This window comes from Odontesthes bonariensis, chromosome 24, assembly GCF_027942865.1.
Source record: "Odontesthes bonariensis isolate fOdoBon6 chromosome 24, fOdoBon6.hap1, whole genome shotgun sequence".
NCBI lineage: Eukaryota > Metazoa > Chordata > Actinopteri > Atheriniformes > Atherinopsidae > Odontesthes > Odontesthes bonariensis.
This window is the reverse complement of record NC_134529.1, coordinates 15371275-15390170: the sequence shown is the minus strand read 5'-3', so window position 1 is coordinate 15390170 and position 18896 is coordinate 15371275. Positions and strand designations below refer to the sequence as shown.

General features: G+C 41.7%; 2 protein-coding genes across 9 annotated transcripts; one reads left to right on the top strand and one right to left on the bottom strand.

Annotated features, from left to right (window-relative positions):
* Positions 1 to 5352: 5352 nt before the first annotated feature.
* On the top strand, positions 5353 to 13791 carry nme6 (NME/NM23 nucleoside diphosphate kinase 6). The gene is made up of 8 exons (XM_075459158.1): positions 5353 to 5376; positions 5917 to 6092; positions 6710 to 8010; positions 9217 to 9311; positions 10288 to 10390; positions 10546 to 10585; positions 11430 to 11590; positions 12482 to 13791. Exons 4-8 carry the CDS (start codon positions 9219 to 9221, stop codon positions 12631 to 12633), a joined length of 549 nt encoding a protein of 182 aa, XP_075315273.1. The 5' UTR covers positions 5353 to 5376; positions 5917 to 6092; positions 6710 to 8010; positions 9217 to 9218; the 3' UTR covers positions 12634 to 13791.
* Positions 12780 to 17440, bottom strand: baalcb (BAALC binder of MAP3K1 and KLF4 b). 8 transcript variants are annotated; one of them, XM_075459160.1, is made up of 5 exons: positions 16585 to 17439; positions 16183 to 16386; positions 15728 to 15946; positions 13922 to 14118; positions 12780 to 13552 (listed from the first exon to the last, which is right to left on the bottom strand). In XM_075459160.1, exons 3-5 carry the CDS (start codon positions 15906 to 15908, stop codon positions 13388 to 13390), a joined length of 543 nt encoding a protein of 180 aa, XP_075315275.1. In that variant the 5' UTR covers positions 15909 to 15946; positions 16183 to 16386; positions 16585 to 17439; the 3' UTR covers positions 12780 to 13387. The 8 variants fall into 8 exon arrangements, with proteins under 8 accessions (XP_075315275.1, XP_075315274.1, XP_075315277.1 ...); XM_075459159.1 differs by having other exon boundaries at positions 16183 to 16857; positions 17058 to 17439; XM_075459162.1 differs by having other exon boundaries at positions 17058 to 17439.
* Between the last annotated feature and the right edge of the window lie 1456 nt (positions 17441 to 18896).

Genomic DNA, 18896 nt, shown 5'->3' with positions numbered 1-18896 from the left:
AAAAGACACACGAAACAACCATCACCAAGCTATGAAAGAGTAGTTGCAACAGAAACTATATTTTCCACCGGACTACCACCTCTGGATAAAGCAATGTGGCGCCACAACGCCACTGTGTCTTTGATTCCACGCTGACAGAATTCACGACGCAGTAGCTGGTTGAAGGGGACCAAACCTCACTGAAACACCTGACTTGGTTCCGTTTGACCAGCCACAGCAAGGCGTGTTGCTTCAGCTGCAAGAGGCCGAGCAAGAGAGAGCAAGAAAGGCCACGCAGAGAAGAAGGTAAGAGGTGAAAGACAGAAAAAGAGGGAAAGAAGAAGAAGGACAGAAGGAAATGAAAGGTGGACCTCATGCGCTGACAGGCTGTCAAATCTTCCTCAGTGCTACCTGATGAAAACACACACACACACACACACACAGAAGAAGATCATTATTAATGGGTCAGACAGATTGCAACAAAGTGTTGCTGTGTTACCAAGCAGAGAGTTCCTATTTAGAGGTTTGGGAACCCTGACAGCTGGTGACATCTCCCTGCTTCCTTCCAAACCCAGCCTACATGAGCGAACTTTCACCCTCAGTGACAGCTTCACAATTTTACCCTCCCTCCCCTCTTCCTTTTTTGAGTTCTGCGGTTGCTATAATGGGTGACATCTGTGGTCTGTCAATCCTCCTTGACTGTCAGCAGTTTGGGCAGGGCAGGAATTTTTCAAGAAGTCCCTGAGACCCGATCAGAGGCTCTAGAAGTAATGCTAACTGTACACGTGCCATAGCTGAAGGAGGGGGAACAGGCCTTTCACCTGTTGTCCTGCCACACGCACACGCTCATGAAATTTGTCATACCCCTCACATCTCATAAAACAGACAAAGACTCACTCAGGGAACAATGATGTATGAAAGTCAAGCTTACAAAGCTTTAAAAAAAAAGAGAGAGAGAAAAAAAACAGAATTATCTCTTCTTTCCAGTTTGGTTGATGTTCAAGTCCCCTCGAAACCACACACTTCCTTACATTCCATAAGTGGTGTATAAATATGGGGATATAAGGAAGCATGTCCTCGCAAGGGGCAACAACTGGGTTCACTGCTCCTCTGACACAAAGCACCCTTTCACAGCCACAGATGAAGAGTAGCGGGAACAACTGGCCAAATCATGGTTAACTGTGACAGAGTGAGAGGAACGGGGCCACAGAAACACGTGATGGAGGCTTCGATCACAGGAGATTCTGAAATGCACACAACTCCTTTGGAAATGAGGAGATCTAATTACATTTTTTTTTTAGTCTTATACCCCAACTTATGGCTTAAATAAGCAAAAGGCAGGACTTTCTAATGCTAAAACCAAAATAATAGTGCTTTGATATGCTGAACAGCAGTGCATTCTGATCTCCAATGAGTAATGCCGATGTGATGATGCTGTACTGGGTTTAAATAACTCTGTAAGGCTTGTCCAGCAAACAAAGGTCACAGCATGTTTTGTTTCTTCAACATCCACCTACACCAGTTTATTTGGATCCCAACAGTTGTGTAAAATGCAGCTTTACGCATAGATTTAATACAATATATATATATATATATATATATTTATAAAATTGAAATAGAATGAACAGATTTTACTCACTTTCGCTGGACTCTGTTCTGGCTCCTCTTGTGATTATCTTGTGATGAGTAGCCACAGTTGAGATGGAGGCCTGAGTCTCTACCTTTCCTTCATTGTCATCTGCTGGTGTCTTTCTTGATAAATCTAGCTGCTGCTGTGTCAACTAAAGCCGAGGCAAATGGCCATTAGAAAGGCTACAATGATTAGACTGTGATTGCTCCTCTGGGGAAACACATGTCAAGGCACAGAATTCCCTGATTCTTTCCTGAGTCACACCTCTGTTTCCCCCTCAGCTGACAGAGGTGTCAAGCTCTGCCACGATGTGTAATTTCTTTAATAAAACTGAGGGAAAAAAAACAGCCAACAACTGGTCTGACACCTGATACTCCTCACGTGGTGCTGCAAGTCAAGGGAACTGACCCAAGAGAAAGCACAAGGACTTTTAGCATAGAGACACTTTTGCCTCAGTCAAAAACACTGTAAACTGTATATTTGAGTTTTGTGATCAAAATCACTTACATTAAAAACTAGTTAAAATTCAGATTAGACCAACCTTGCTTCTTGTCCCTTAAGTTGCCTTCTATCCACTCAACTCATTTCACACTAACCCTCCTCCTCAGCTCTCCTGCGATCAACCATCCTCCTCAGTTCCTGGCCTGTGGTTTGTGCCCACAAGAGGCCTTGCAGACCGGCCTTTTCTATCCCCACCAGGAGTGGCCCCCCTCCGATGCGGCCTCCCACCTGTTGGTGTCCTTTAGAAGCCCCGGGCCTCTCCTGCACCTCCTGTCCGGCCCAATCAGGGCCCTGACAGGGGGGAGCCAGCCTGTGAAATCACACCTCTCAGCTGTTCGCACTGGGCTCGAGACACCCTACACCCCTGCCGTTCCTCTGTTCAGCCCCCGCCCCACCTCACCCTGCCTCTATTTTACACCGAATGTCAATGGCTCCTTTTTGGAGGAAGAAAAAAATGAGAGGGAGAAAGAGGAGAAACAAGGAAGCAACTGCAAGATGGGCGTGTCTTAGTGGGTTTTTGGGGGTACAGTCAGAGCAGCAGTTACAACAGGCAGGGAGTCACAGCTGAAGCCAAGGTTGAGTTTCATCCCACTTTGGTTTCTGTTCTTAGCTTAAGCTTCACACTATCATCTATGGTCTAGGGAAGAAAAAGTGATTATCTGATTCATGAAAGTGGTGAAATTTCATGTGATGAGGTTTCTTTGAAGAAACGGCAGGGTTACAACACAATCTAAATATAGTAAATATAGTAAATCCCCAAATAAAGTGCTCCGTAAACTTCTGTCCACAAAGCACAGGCGGGAATATGTGAGGAGTGGGAGTATGGGTGTTCTTGTGGCACCATAAAAACAAGCAATAAATTCTCAAGTGGCCACAGGGTGACCATGCTACCACCATGACACTTCCAAAACAACACTGAATTTAAAAGGTTGTTTTGTAGTGAGAAAAGAACTTCCATTCCATTGAAAAAAGGCTCATTTGTACAGTATGTGTACCTGTTCATCTTCTCAGTAAACATATAGAAGTACAGTTTTGAATGTATGACAGTTCTGAAGCATCTGTGTGAACATTCAGTGATTACCCATGCTTTAGAGCCAAATGAGCTCAGGGGTTCATTTTCCTCTGCAGCAAGCACAAGCCACTCCACTAAGGTCAACACCTGTGTTCTAAAATCAGCACCGGGGTAGGGTGTGACAGGAACCCGGGCCTCATTCACAGAAAGCTCCAGCTCAGAGAGAGGGGCTTATATTGAAACCCAATGCTCTCGCTATTTTCGAGGCACTCGACGTCCACAAATAGCATCCCCACACCGCATCTTTGTAGCTCCCGTTTTTCTCCACCACAGGATGTTGTCTAAATTCGACAGTTGTTCAATATTTCCCGTGGCCCAGAGCCAGGGTGTACCACAAATGCAACATTTCCACTAATGTTAGCTATGCGCAGAGGCCTCGTCGGTTATATCTGGGTGCTGGGAATATCCGCTGGCTTAGATTGTTGAGTGGATTCTGGGTTGCTCACACGGGGCACATTGGTAAAAGACACAAATTGCAATCTCAGTGGGACAGCTGATCGCTGTCACGCATTCACAGGCCTCTCATCTAATCATCTGTTTCCCCTTCATCATTTATCATCATCATGCAAAAAGCTCATCTTACACTGCGCTTCTTTTCATCCGTTACCCCCTATTTTGTTGTCTCTTAGGTCTGTTGATCATTTACAGCCATTAATCAGCCCCTAACATGTCCATTACCTAAATATGTCCCTCTCAAGAACAATTAAGCCAAAATGGGAGAAAGACATCACAGCAGTTGAGTGGCTAAGCTGAGCGTCCTCTACAAATTGGGCCAGTGAGGTTATTTTTAACCTGTGCTCGCATACCGGGGCCCCCGTTTGCTAATCACTTTGTTCTCCTCTGTCATGCCCAAATGCCCTGTTGCCAATGCCCCCTCTGCTTCTGGGGAGGTCACAACACACTTCTCTTGGCATGAGGAAATATTGAGAGCAGGTAGGAGTTTGACTGAGTCACCTCAGAGACGTTTTTTTTTTTCCACACGAAAAAAAAGCATTGAATTCTTTTGGTATAAATAAACTAGCAGCTAGTGCCCGACCAGGTCCTTTACATGCACAAGATAGCACTGCAGTGCAATGCAGGAGATGGAAAGTTCATCTTATAAACTGTGTGTAGGTTTGAGATGTTAAAGACTGGGATTATGTTGACAAAAAATGTCTGAAAGTCGTAAGAAGGACACTAGCTTTTTTGTTATTTGAAGCTGAAAAAAAACGGACGAAAAAGAGCATAAAAGAGAAAATCTGAACAATTTAAACAAAGAATGGCAACCCTGTAACTACACACCGATAAGAAACAGAAAGCTGCTTATTTCTGACAAAGATAAGACAGTAACATGCTGCTGACTCATTACATGGTCTGACATTAATGCCACTCTATCCTTCCCCTGGCACACCAGTTGCCAGGACTGAGGTTGACACAGCTGTTGAAGGCAGCACAGTCTCGTGTGGTGAAGCAATGGAGCAGAAAGGTCTAAGGTCAGCAGCATTTAGGCGGACAGAGAGAACAGGTGATGGAGAGGTGAAGGGAACACACTCACTTGATTCACAGAGAGGGACAAAGAGATTTAGACGGATGGATTGAGGTTGTTAGATTCAGGGCTGAACACTGGCAGATTACTGAATGCTCACAGCTCCAAGGAGTAAATGGACTGCAAATGGATAAAATCTAAACAGAGATTTAAACTACAAGCTACATTCAACCAATCGTATGGATCCCATCCCAGAAATACAATACACATATATATATATGTATGTTTATATAAACTGGAAGCAATTGAAGAGCAGCCCAAATGAGACGGAAAGAAGATGTGGGATGACACAAAGAGGATAACTGGTCACAAAAAGATACTGACACAATGTCATAAAGTGACCACAGTGACATACAAAATGACCACAAAGAGATATAGAATAACTAGAAAGAAATGCACAATAAAAAAAAAAAACACAACATTTTAAAATGTGATAGAAATGTGACTGCTGGAGGCCATATGAATAAATGAAAAGCAGAGATACTTTTGATTACTTTTAATGAGGCACCCTCATTAGGTCTCATAGTGATACTGAAGCCTCAAAAGGTGTGAGAGCAGGAAACACTTCCCAGACTTTTCTCACTAACCACACAATTAGGACATGAAAGATCTCTGCTGCCACGGTGGGGCCTGTGTCGCCCTAAATGAGCCTGTTGTCAAGGGTGACAGGTGAGCCGCCGTGTGTTAGGTCGCTGTGCACCAGAGTCACCGCATAACCACTACATACTTATATCGTACCATAGTGTTGACGTAGGTCTGATTGTACAACTCCTGATTATATTTACAATGTACTTTTTATTTGAGAACATTTTGTCTTAAGGTCAGACACATGGTTCATAAGCGTCTTGGGAAAACAAATTGCTCAGATAATGGCACCATTGGCAAAATATGGAAAATATCAAAACTTCCTACTGCATGTAAGCATCATTCATGTGTCATTAATACTCTTTGTTAAGAACATAAAACATATATATATATATATATATATATATATATATATATATATATATACAGTATATTTAGATGTATATGTAGATATCCATATATATATATATATATATCTCATACTTAATGTAAATACATAGACTACATATTTCCATTGCGTTTTTTTGCAGTCTTAAAGGCTTTTTATGCTCTTACAGTGAACTTTTCTCCCAGCTGCTACATGTGATATGTTTCAACTCAATCTTATCCTCCTTGTTTGAACAGACTTTGAACATGAACACTAAGTGCCTGTGGGGGTCGTGAGTCAGTCAGTTGCAGAGTTAAGAATGAACAGAATCAGCTGAGGATGTTTGAAGCTCGAGTCAGCAGTGATCACTGATGGTCTCTATCTTTATTCAGCTCATCCACTGTCCCAACAAGAAGCAACTTCTTAGTAAAAGGTTAGGAGTAATCTCAACTGTTTGTTCTTCTTTTTTCTGATTGGTTGCTGTGTTTTCTGAGATGCTGTCTGTTCTGAGTGTGTCCAGTTTGACTTCCAGGGGCCACTCTGTTAGCGGTCAAAGAATATTTGTGTCCCAAAATCTCCTAAACTTGACATACAATGAGAATTACTGTCCCTGAAGCTTTTCAGATGAGTGGGTTTAATTGAGGCTTTGTATCATATATTAGTAGTAAAATGATAACACAAACATGACATTTTTAAATGATTTTATACTATGGAATTATATAGAAGTATATACTTAAAAATGTGTCCCCTATAACTCCACAACCACCCAACAACTCCTCTTGTCCTCTTCATCCCCCTCATGGGAGGTAACAGCTGTGGTTTTACCCCGAGTCACATGACATGGGCAGGTGGGAGAAACCTATGCAGGACCCCGTTCATACACACTCACACACACACACACACTTTCGTCCCTCTTCTGTCTCCCTGAATGTCAAACTACACACACACACAGACTTGTACAGCATCTACTGTTCAAGGGTGTGACCATTTTGCATTGCTGGAATTGCTCTCTGTTTGTATCTGACACTCTACGTCTGATGTGTCCCACAGCGATGAAATTCCACAGGCAAAAGTCTCTCTCGCTCCAGTCCGTGCTCCTTTGTAGCTGCTGTGTCTCGGTCTCTCCCCAGAGACTTTCAGCTGCTGGACTGAACATCCTCTCCTACCATCCATGCCTCGAAGATGTGACCTTTGACTCTACGATACGATAAGAGGCCCTGTTTGCTTGCAGCTCTGATGGTTGAAAATTTCACTTTACTCCAGGGTACACTTTTGGTAATCATCAAGCCCTTTGAATGTTAAGGCACTGCCTTCTAGCAGAGTTGTTCTGAACCTAAGTACTTCACATGAAGACCACTTTGGAAAAATATCTATATTCTGCATCAAAACTGAGAAAATAAAAAAAGTAAAGATTTGAGGTAAAATGTCAAAACTCAGAATGAAAAACTAATAGAACAAACAAGTGTTTGACATGTGTAAGTACGTAGGTGGATAAAAGCTCATGAAGTGAAAACTGCAGGACTTGTGACATCTCAGCTGGTTTAGAAACCGGTGGGCAGCTTCAGTGTGATCTGGAAACTTTAACTGCACTTGTTCTCATGATGTAAGAGAAAACCATATTATCAGGCTTAAAAATATCCCAAATAGTTTATAATGTGCAGGTTGTCATTTAAAAAGGGGTATCATGATGAGTTTTCTAACCTGTCTGCACTTTAAAATGGTTCTTTATTTGTTGTGCAAATTGGTGACTTTGGATGGCAAGGGGAGAAAGGGATTATTTTTTTTAATGAATAAAACACAACAATCATTTGTCTACTTAGTTTGTCATATGGGAGACTTCACCTTCTCTCCAGTGCCCTTGTGAAAGCACTGCTCTTTAGTCACCTGTTGTCAGTGGTGGAGGAAGCACCTAAGACTGTGCATTAGCTCAAGCAGAGTCATGTCTTCCGTGATTATTACACACATAACATATAAGGTGAAATTAATTATGAATGTATTGATATAACAGCTAATAGGGAATTAAATCCGAACTTGTTTTAGAACAATTTGCAGTTTATAAGTATATTGCAGTATTTATTTATTTAATCTTTTTTTTTCCCCACTCTCTGGAGGAACCGCATTATGCAGCCTCTGTTCCTGGGGACCGTTTTCACAAACGGACTGACCGGGTACGGGGAGCTGTGTAGCTAGTAATCACATTTTAATGTTAGTTTTTCACTTTATGTTTGAACATAATTATTTAAACTAGTCTGGGATTAAATGAACAGCTCTAGCTGCCTTTGTCTGATAACTACGGACTGCTAAACTGGCGGAGAAACCTGACCTTTTGGACACCAGCCACAACAACAGAGGTCGGCCATCCTGATCAATTTCAATTTCATTTAGGAAATTTTGCTTTATGTTAGAAAAACGTCATTTCTGTTGTAAATTAGCGGTCAATTAACCCTTCAACAGGATTAAAGCTTGTATCTTTGCTGCCTATCTCGTTCATATTGCGTTCATGTGTACCGCTTAGCGAAATTAATGACTCATTAACGTTGAGCTGAAAATCAGTTTTCAGTGTCACGAAGGTGGCTGGATGACTATGGTATTACTTTGGTTGAGCTCATAGCCTGCTCTGGAGCAGTTTATCCTCAGATTTTCGGATTAAAGGAGACATATTATGCCCTTTTTTTCCCCACAAGCTGACACACAGATGTTAATGAAATGTCTGAGAGTGACTGCAGCAGCTTGATTTTCCATCCATTAATTTACTCTGTTATTCAAGCGGATTAACTTGGGTGAGTGGAATGACCCACTTGACTAATTTCTGCCCCTCTGTTCCTCAGGATCTGCCTCTTTTGAGATCTGTTGTACTTAGTAACTGTTGGAGCACATTATTGCAGTATAAGAAGTGCCACAAAATTGCCAGGCAAGTTTGTTTGGTAATACTTACATTTCCCTCTTCTGCAGTTGGACCGGTGGGCAGCTGATAGGCTATTGATCCCTCTATCGGGCACAATCTCTTTGGATGTGCCGTGTGTTGAACCCATGATCTTGTGTTAGAAGTTAGGCAGAGATAATGAGGGGGGAGGTTGTATAACTTTGCTAAATGAGGTGAGTTTACCTGCAAATCTGTACGACTTACTTCAGTTAAAAGGGGCCCAAAAAAAATCCCGGTGGCTGACTTTTACTGATTCTTATCCTCATGATACCCCAGATAGCAACTCAGACTGAGTCTTCTCACGAGTTAAAAGTTCCACGATTTTATGTCAAGATATAAGTGGCAGTCCTCTATCGACTCAATTGCAACAGCTGTTGCTATTTTTCCTTTTAAAGATATACCTTTATACAAGCCTGTAATGGAAGGTTTAGTTTCCCAAAGATGGATCATAATCACCGTTGTGGAACCAATTTTCTCATCGGAGATTTAAGTTTTGTCCAGCCAGCTCACACAAAGAAAGCCTGACTGTGCTGAACTTGCTCCATAGCACACCCCTGTGTCTCGGGAGGGTTTAAACGTTAAAATCTGCGACACAACTTGCTGTTGACGGCTTCCTCTCTGCTCGTTTTTCAAGCGATGATACTGACAGCTGGCCGCCTGTCCAGAGTGCTGCAGCTCACCCTGGCGGTCATCAAACCAGATGCGGTGGCTCATCCCTTGATGTTAGAGGTCAGTCCTACAAAACTTTTTTTTTTTTCTTTAGAAACAGCCAGACTTATTCTGGTACTCTGCTTAATTGGGAGATCAGATAAAGAGTGAGCATTTTGCTGTCATTAAAGGTAAATAATCTTGTGTAATGCAGCTGCTCTGCCATCAAATCCCCTTTAATGAGGCCAGATACACAATGTGTTTAAGGACCGAGATCATTGTCAGTTGAGAGCTTATTTCAGATATTGTGCTCCTATTATGTAAAAACACTCTCGACACCTCTCGGTGTAATGCAATCAAGTCAAATGCCTTTGCAAAAGTTGTAGAAAAGCAACTGGACATTAATAAAATCAACCTCTCGATATGATGCCAGATCTTTGTTTTAAATGGCGTTAGCTTTTTGCAGGAGTGCCTCATAAATCAGCCATTGATTGTATATCGCATTGATGACTCGGACACAGATAATCTGCCAGTATCTTTGTGCAGCAGCTCACTTTATGAATTTGCTACCCAGTATGATTACTTAAAAAGATGATTCATTTCCTTAATTGAATTTCAACACTTTCAGTGAATCTCAAGTTAACCAGACAATGTAACACACTGGCGTACAATGTGGATGATATGTGAGATTAGAGATTCATTCTAACATTTATGGAGCATTTGATTGCTATCTATTGCTTTCTATTTAGCTTCAGATCAGTGGGCCGTTTATCGACCTGCTGTTATATCGCCTTCATTTAAGTGTGAGAAATTCCATTTTCTGTCCTCGTAGATTCAAAAAGGCCTCAGGGCATCAAAGTCATTAAAGCTGTGTCAGTTACAAAATATTCAGCGTCAGTTCTCATAATGTGAACCAGTTTATGTGTTCTGCAGTGTTACAGCACAGAGAAATGACCTTTTCAATCACAATATGCGATCGTTAGTGTTAGTGCAATTGCAGGAAGGAGAAATGGTACAATACTGATGTCTCTAAAGTCTTTTTTTTCTCTTCTTTTAGGCTCTTCACCAGAGAATTTTGGACAGCAACTTTGCAATTGTCAGATGCAGAGACCTGGTGTGGAGAAGACAAGACTCCGAGAGGTTTTACGCGGAACATTCGGGTGCGAACACGAACGATGTGTGTTAAGATTTGTCTGAAATCATCCCACACTGGGCTGCTTAGGAGCCCAGAGTTATTCAGCAAGTCAAACAGCAAGGAGCGGTGTTTTGTGTATGTATTCACTCACTGTGTTTGTTTTTTTGTTTTTTTTCTCAGGGCGATTCTTTTTTCAAAGACTTGTGGAATTCATGTCCAGGTAAGCCTCTCTGCCGCCATCATAGACGATGAGATCCTTGTGATTGATGAGCCATGCTCTTCTGGTTGTGCTTCAAAGCTTGCGAAGCTCTCGGACTTGAACAACAGATTTGAACAGATATTCTGAGAGCAGAAAAAGTGAGCACCCAATTAAAACAAATGATTAAGAACTATTATACCCGGTCATTTTTATTAGATGACTGGGAAAAAGAAACTTCCAAGCACTTTGGATTTGGAACGTTCACCAGTATGATGTACATGAAAAGGAAACATTACCAGATCAACACAGAAAATGTTCCCCTCTGTTGTTGGAGCTCCTATTTCATGCTCAGCAGGCTGCCAATAATTTACAGAAACTTCACAATGGGAGTTTCAGCTGTCGGCGTGCCGCTACGTTTAGCACAACATCCCTGGAGCTATTGTCTAAAAAATCTCTATGTACCTCGCTCACAACAGCAGCGAGCCCCCGCTGGGTTTGAAAAAGGTGTTTGGAATTACATTGTCATTTTTCTCTGGCCACTGCATCGAAACTGCAGTTGCCACAGCAACCCTTCTCTGCGGGCTGTTGTTGTTATTGGATACAGGGGGAGGCATCCTCAGTGTGTCAGCCAGTCAAGCCTGAAGCAGCTCCAGTTGGCAGAGTTTAGCTAAAACTGATAAACTGACAGCTGCGTCTGCTGGTTTTAAAAAAAAAAAAATGTTTTATTTCTGGCTGAATCTCTCCTCAGGAGGTGCTGGAGAGAATAGATCAGATTCGTAAGAAAAGTCAATGTTTCTTTTTGTGCTTTCTACGTGAAAGCATCCAATGATCAATTTTCTTTTGAAATCCCCCCCCCCCTCCCAAGTGGTCCGATGCGAGCGTACATTTTAGCCCGAGAGGACGCAATCAGTCACTGGAGGGAACTGATGGGACCAACCAAAGTGTTCAGAGCCAGATACACGTCGCCCGCCTCCATCAGGGCTCAGTTTGGCCTCACAGACACAAGGAACACAACTCATGGCTCTGGTAGGAAATGTTATCTGCGCTATTCTCATCCTGAACCGTGGAAATAATAACATGATGTCAACCGCTTACAGGTGGGAGATTTTAGACCATTGTATGAGACAGCGCTCTCTCAACCATCATCAAAAAAAACACTGAACAGGGAAATATCTTTTGGAGGCTTGAACACAATTACTCAGACTTTTTCGAGTGAATACCAAGGTGCACTAAGGCTGTTCTGGTGGGTCAACTAATTTGCGATACTTTTTGACAAAGCGGCAGTACTGGATGTCTTGGGAAAGAAAAGCTTGTGCAGAAAATTGTTGCGTCTTCAAGGTCACTCAAGTCTTTACTTATATAAGCTCGTGACTTTTTAACTTTTCTAGTTTTTGGAACCAAAGCAAGTTTGTTAGAGCAAGGAAAGGATTGTAGTTCAGATCTTAAATATGCTTGGAAACTCAGAGTTTATCCGTGGCACTTAGGGTACCTGACAAAATTGCAGTATTTAACACCCTCTGAGTGAGAACAAGCTGGCCCGTTACCCAACTGAGACACATTTAGTTGTCCTCCTTTCATTTGCCACCCCTCTGTATGCATTTAAATTGTTTCCCATCAGGTTTTAGTTTCTTTCATTTATGTTGAATAGACTTTAGAAATGCTGTCAAAATCCTTAATATTCATCTCATCCTATTTGGTAATCCATCTGTCCTGTTTTTATTATATTTAGTGAGATTTAGCTCTTTTTGGATGGCCAGCATATTGTCAAGAGACTGATTTAAACATTAATTTATACATAAAAGTTTTGTACTGCAACAGAGAATCTTTGTACAACACGAAAAAGCTTGTGTTTCAGTCTCGTTTTCAGTCAGACATTTTTAAAATGAACATTTATCATCTGCGTTTCATCTTCTTCAGATTCTCCAGAGGCCGCTCAAAGAGAAATCAGCTTCTTCTTCCCAGAGTTTCATGCGGAGGTGTGGATGGAGGAGGAGGAGCCCCGGTTCAGATCGGGACAGATGCACTACGACCATCAAAAGCAGATCCACACACTTTCGGCTCCGAGCTGACCCCGGAGCGGCTCAGCGTCGTTTCGCAAAAGAAGGTCAAGGAGGTTGAAGACCGTTCCGAAGGCGTCAGAGACTAAGAGGGAGGCCGTTGCTCAAAGCGCAACTCATGTTTTACCTTGAACACACGAAGACATCTCAAACAAGGATCATATGTGTGTTGATTTATTTAAAAAACACAAACCACCAGATAAAAAGGGAACACTGTGTTGTGCAAAACGACACAACGCACTAAGCCATGTTTGTCATCAGGTGCTCCTGCCAAGGCTTTCACGGCCGGCTCTGCGATCGCCACAAATCACCTTCAGTTTCCTGAGCCGCACAGATTGTAGGACAGCAACGACCACATTCCGTGTAACAATACCAAATAACAAAACTTCGAAATATTTACACTTGTTCAATATTCTGCAATGTGAAATGAGACATTTACTATTAATACTGTTCTCAGTCGTTTGAAACAACCTGTGAGAAAATGTGAGTTGCAACTCTGAGATGTCATCCTTTGTATTTTCTCTGATCGAATGAATGTTTCAGATGTCAGCCACTCGAAGATGTCAAAGTACAGTACAGCAAAACACAAATCACACTGTGGAAAGTATGGTTCAGCCTAGTAAAACGTAGTCCCTGTTTTCCGTCTGAAGTCATTATTTCGCAGCCATCAGAGAAATCACAAAAACACCTTTAGTATGTCCACTTCATAGACATTTAAAAAAAGAAAGAAAGAAAGAAATGAGACTTCTTCCTGGTTTTCCTGTCCTCAAGTGTTTTGTGTGGCCACCTGTTTGAGAGTCTCCACAGGTTTCATGACCTCGTAGGTCGTGAGGGACTTCTTCACCTTCCCGTTCTTGTCCACCTGGTGGATGCTCTGCGTCACGGTAATGGTCACCTGCTTGGTTGACATCCGATTGTCCTGCCATTTTGTCTGTGCAGGGAGAAGAGTCGGAGAATGACCAATGAAAGCAATAAAACACTGAAACTCTTTGTGTTTGTTTGTGAGACGCGAAGGAAGGAGCATGTGACACGTATGTTGTTTTTAAATGACTTTAAAAGTTGTTGAACATTTAAAATTTCCCACAGCCCAGAGTGGATTTAAAAGGCCTTGTTTAGGCTTAAAGCCATCGGGTATTAAAAAGAAAAAGCATTTATTTAATGTAAATAAGCAGGGCAAAGAAGTGAAAAAAGATGGTTAGCTTCTTGCACTTATTCTTCAGTTTTCCTCAATAAATAAATGAAAAAGAAAAGGCGACGCTAAACTGGCTCGAGCATGTAAAGAAGTGTGCGAGTGGCTTACAATCTCTTCAGTGTGTAGAACACTTCTGCGCTGCACTGTGGTGCCAGATGAAGGCTGCACCTCCAGCTGTGGGGACGCCAGTATCGATGGCGGACTCCTGGGTTTCACATCGTTCAGGCTGGCTTCAGACACGGCCGAGCAGACCTTCAGGTACGCCTGAGCCGGAGGTGGGAGGCTATCTTCAAAGAAATCTGGAACTGGAAAAAGGCAAGCCTCAGCTTTGTCCCTGGGGGAAGACTGAACCACTGGATTCACCTTGTTCACCAATGAAAACTTTAGTCTCAAGACATCACAACAGACCATGGATGTCTTGTGAAGAAACACAAATGTATATGACATAATCGCAATCAAACACAATCTTAGAAGTAGCTACATTAAGCCTCTTTTCAACTTTAAAGACCTGCATTACTTTATTCTAAATCTTAATTCTTTTTTTAATCAGTCACTGGATGTAAAGGTGTCACAAGTACTAATTCCATGGTATATTTCTGTTGAGAAAAGGAACATTTGCACATTGGCTTGGATTTAGCATAGACTTGGCTTCGTGAAAGTCACGTTTCTGTTGTGAATGAAAAGCATTTGGCTGCCCAAACAGACTAAACATAGTCTCAGCCTAATACACACACCTGCTGTTTGACTATATATAAAATCTGATAATTACTAAATAAAGATTGTGTGTAGATTTGACAGAGTACACATGGAAACAGTTGGTCAACAGCTGATACTCCAACAGCCGAGCTGCATTTTAACATTGAGTTTCTGCCAAAATGAATAAATAGGCTACATAGTAAAAAAAAAAAAAAAAAAACAGGCCATTCAGTGAACAGCAAAAATTCTCATAAAAATGGGAAAGACAAACATTTAGAGGGCCAGAGGATCAATGAAATAAACCAAAGGGATGAATCACATCAATATAAGGAGAATTTTTGGTGAGATTGATATGTAAACAAAAATTCATCAATGAGATACATTTAAAAAAAAAAAAGTCAAATCAATCATGCAGCAAGGGTAAACCTCAAAATAAAGGCTTCTCTGTTGCATTCATACAATTGTGATGTATACCTTATGATAAATATATATATATATTTGTATGTATGTGTGTATTTGTATATATTTGTGTGTATGCATATATATTTGTATGTATGTGTATATTTATATGTATATTTTACATACAGGATATTTCACCTCCTCTGTGCATATGTGCCTAAACGTTAAAAACCCATAACACAGAACAAATACAAACAGGATGAAGCCTTTTCAATGAACCCTTTCTAGACTTGTTATAGAAATGTGGAGCCACTATTTGAAATGGTCTGCTAATTAATTTGCCCAGAACTGTATATGTATCATGTCTTCAGCATGGAGCCGAGCTCAATTGGTCCACAGGATCAAATCAAGGCTCCTCCACCTACATTCACCGCCAGCTGCAACTGTTGCCATGAGAGCAAAGTCCTGTTTGAGCAGAGTGGCTTTTGATGCGGTCCATTGTGACGCTTTGGCTATTCATCTTCCCCCCGGCTTCAAAGAAAACGCACCCCGGAATAAGTGCGAAAGACAAGTTAACAAACAACAATGTGGAATCCACATAGTGACAAAGTGCACGTTGGAAGAAAACCGGTTTCCAAAGTTGATGCTTTGTCTGCTGCACGTCATACTCAGTCCTGTGAGGAACACCACAACTTTATTTAATCATTTCATGATCAGTTTATCAATTAATTAGTAGTCAATAATCTAGCTTATTGCTTGTTCCTGGAAGATTCATTAAGGAGTCCCTCACCCATCCACTCAAGCATTTCTCATTCTTACCGGGGCTGATTGTTTTCTCTGAGGCGGAGCCGGCCTCAGAGTTCTCAGAGGGGATGCTCTGGATGGATGACAGGGGGATATCGGTGTCTGTGCTGGTCAGCCATGTGGACTCTGTCTCTTTGGTCCAGCTCTCCAGGTAGCGAGGCTCCAGAGCGTCGGTCCTGCTGCCCCCGCAGCCCATAGCTCTGCAGGGCACCTTCACGTCCCAGCTCAACTCTTCTTCAGAGGAGGCAAAGACAACCCAACACTTTAGTTTCAGTTAATTTAGTTAAATCATTTCCCTAAGTCCAGTCACTCATGTTTGTGGTACAAAAAAAAAAAAAAAAAAAAAAAAAGATTCAAGGTGAAGCTGTTTGGAACAAAACACTGAAAACAGAAATATATAATAATATCTTTACATTTAAATCTGTTCTTTGTTCTCTGAAATGACACCAACACAAATGCACAATACTTACAGCTTAGCATACAGCTGTGGGAGAGCCTGAGAGCTCTCATAAGGGGATTTCTGTCCTTCAAAGTGTAGATGAAGAGGTCCTATCGGTGTTAACTCAGTTACATTTCTCCAGCAATGTTTAAATACAACATCTTCTGATGATTTAGCAGGCCTGGGAGACCATATCACACAGGAGCCAGTCGATAATCAACCATATTTCAGTCACCTTAAATGATGAGACAAACAGAGCAGCGATGGAAAAGCTCTTTTTGTAAAACCTAAAACAGTTCTTCGCTGTTTTTCTTTGAAAGACTGTGGCTCAGCTTAATGAGGATTTCTCAGTTGTGTTCTAGTGGAGTGACCAGAAACTTCCAAATTTCAGTTTAGTAATTCCTGTGTGCATCTATCTAGAAGACTGGATCACCTCTCAAAATCCTCCAGGACAGTTTAACATCAGCTCAACAGGGGTAATGGAGCCCAGCTGAAGCAGGTTTCTCTTTAACAACACGAAGATGACTTTTACTGACACAAAGACACATCAGGCTGCACAAAGACAGGCCCCCTATGGATCATCACGTCGCCTGGTTCACTTCTTTGACTGCCTGAAACGGGACGATTATGCCCAGATGAGTGGATCCAAACGGACCACATCAGTACCGCTGTGAAGCCGCAATGTATCCATCCTGCGCACATCTGCCTGCGAGAGCAGGCGAGAGTAAAAACGCAGTAAATGCATGCTGGCACGGATCATCGTCACAGGCCAACGAGAAAAAAAAAAACACCAATAGCAGCGTTAAATGAATAAAAAATAACGATCTGCAGTGATGGAAGACAGAGACACCAACGGATAATGCGGGTGAACCAAACGGCGCACAATAAAAGATGCTAGAGGCTTACATATGGTGGAAAGTCCGTGTTTTTGTTTTTGGGTCGCCTCGGCTCTTCTGCTCCTGCGTGCCGTCTGCCACTCACAACTCCAGCATCTTGTTAAGCAGACACAACCCCGGCGGCGTGATGCTCCGCAGCAGCTTCTTCACGCATTCCTCTCAGCCCGATCGGATCAACAATGAGGCGGAAAAAAAACGCTCAATCATCCGTCCTCTTGTCCCGAAGTCGAGGGGTGTCTGCCTGTCTTTAAATTGAAGTATAAAGAAATAAAGAAATTACCTCGGCTGTTGCTGGGTAAAGTTGGAACTAATATAAATGTCCTTTGAGGACGCTTTTCCACCGACGCAGTGCTGGTTCGTAGCCAAAGAACCAGCTCCGGTAATAAGTAAATCAAACTCATTGCTGGGCAAAAGCAAATGGGACTGAATAGCAACAAATTGTACCAAATTGAAGGCGATTTACAACAGTCTCTGGCTGTACTGTATTCGATGATCATGTCATGGAAGCAACAGTCAGATTTAGCCCTTTGCATATAAATGTACTTCCATGTAAGTTCCTGCGGCCAGTTAACCAATAACAGTATTTATGTCTTTAATCTATCAAGATAAAAAGAGTATTTCTGACAAAAAGCCACCCTCACACTGATCCTAGAACAGGATTTTTTTTCTCATGTGATATGTTATTACAGTAGGCCAGTCTGTTTTCACACAAGCCATGATGGTTTTCTAAACTTAACCGTGTGGTTTTTAACGCCTAACTTTAACCATAGTTAAAGTAGTTTGTAGGGTGCAAAACAACAGCAAATAAAGGAAACTATCCTAAATGTCAGGTTGGAGTCCAACTTTAACTTTGACACACATGGCTTTGACAGTGATGTGCGTAGGTCCGCCCCCTTAACCCCTCTGACCTCCAACATGGACTCTGTGGCCTCTTGTATGTGATGCAGGCATCAGTTGTTTTGTGACTATTTCACATGGAGTTCGAGTTATTTCTGTTTCCAGTGGCACCAACAAAAAATACAAAAATAGTCTGTCTGGACAAAAAAATCAGTTTTATGTGACGTTTTTGCAGTAAGACTACGTTGAAATACTGCTACACGTAAAATACTGATTTGAGAGGCAATAACAAACCGCTGAGCGAGTGGATTTCGGGAAGATTTATTCCCCTTAACTCCGGTTTCAGGCAAAGAAGTGAAGATGAGAAAGAATGTGCATGAAGTTCAGTTATTTGATGCTAATTTTGAATTGGAAACGTAATTGATCATACTGGAGCATACTGTAAATATGAAAACTCAAGTTATCCAGTTTTATATTGTCATTTTAAATAGTTACATACTGCTGAATTACATTAGTGTTTCACAGTTAAACTCTTGTAAGAGAGCCTACTTGTGCTGGTAATTTGAATGCAAGTACATTTTAGTGCCTTAAAGACTAGCTATACTTTTCCTTCGATAAATCTGATTTTTTTTTGCCTAGTTTTATGTTCAGTCTTGCTCAAAGGTTCTTAAACTGTGAGCACCCCTGCAAAGATGTTCACTACTTTGTCCACAAGGGGACACCCCCAGCCTACTTAATTAAAACAGGGCTGGTAAATCAAACCATCGATAAATCCTGTGCACCTTCTTTATCCTCTTTATACAGGAGCTTACATATTATCCCAGTTGTCACAAAGAAATCTCATGTGTTTAATTGTAAAGATTGAAAGTGTTCAATGAAGAATGTAAAATGTGGCTTGTATGTACAAGCATTGTACTTTATACAGCAATTTAAAAAGAAAAATCCACTTGAAGTTGCCGCACACAAGCGCAAGCAAAGATGTTTATCTTTTGAAAACCCTATTAATAGACGC

What these genes read in the sequence shown, in the direction of transcription:
- nme6 (XM_075459158.1), top strand. Translation starts at nt 9,219, where the DNA reads ATGATACTGACAGCTGGCCGCCTGTCCAGAGTGCTGCAGCTCACCCTG. An exon ending in GTTTTACGCGGAACATTCGG is followed by an intron (nt 10,391 to 10,545) that starts GTGCGAACACGA and finishes TTTTTTTCTCAG; the next exon opens with GGCGATTCTTTTTTCAAAGA. An exon ending in CTTGTGGAATTCATGTCCAG is followed by an intron (nt 10,586 to 11,429) that starts GTAAGCCTCTCT and finishes CCCCCTCCCAAG; the next exon opens with TGGTCCGATGCGAGCGTACA.
- baalcb (XM_075459165.1), bottom strand. Translation starts at nt 15,908, where the DNA reads ATGGGCTGCGGGGGCAGCAGGACCGACGCTCTGGAGCCTCGCTACCTG. An exon ending in AGAGAAAACAATCAGCCCCG is followed by an intron (nt 14,119 to 15,727) that starts GTAAGAATGAGA and finishes GCCTTTTTCCAG; the next exon opens with TTCCAGATTTCTTTGAAGAT. An exon ending in TTCTACACACTGAAGAGATT is followed by an intron (nt 13,553 to 13,921) that starts GTAAGCCACTCG and finishes CTCCCTGCACAG; the next exon opens with ACAAAATGGCAGGACAATCG.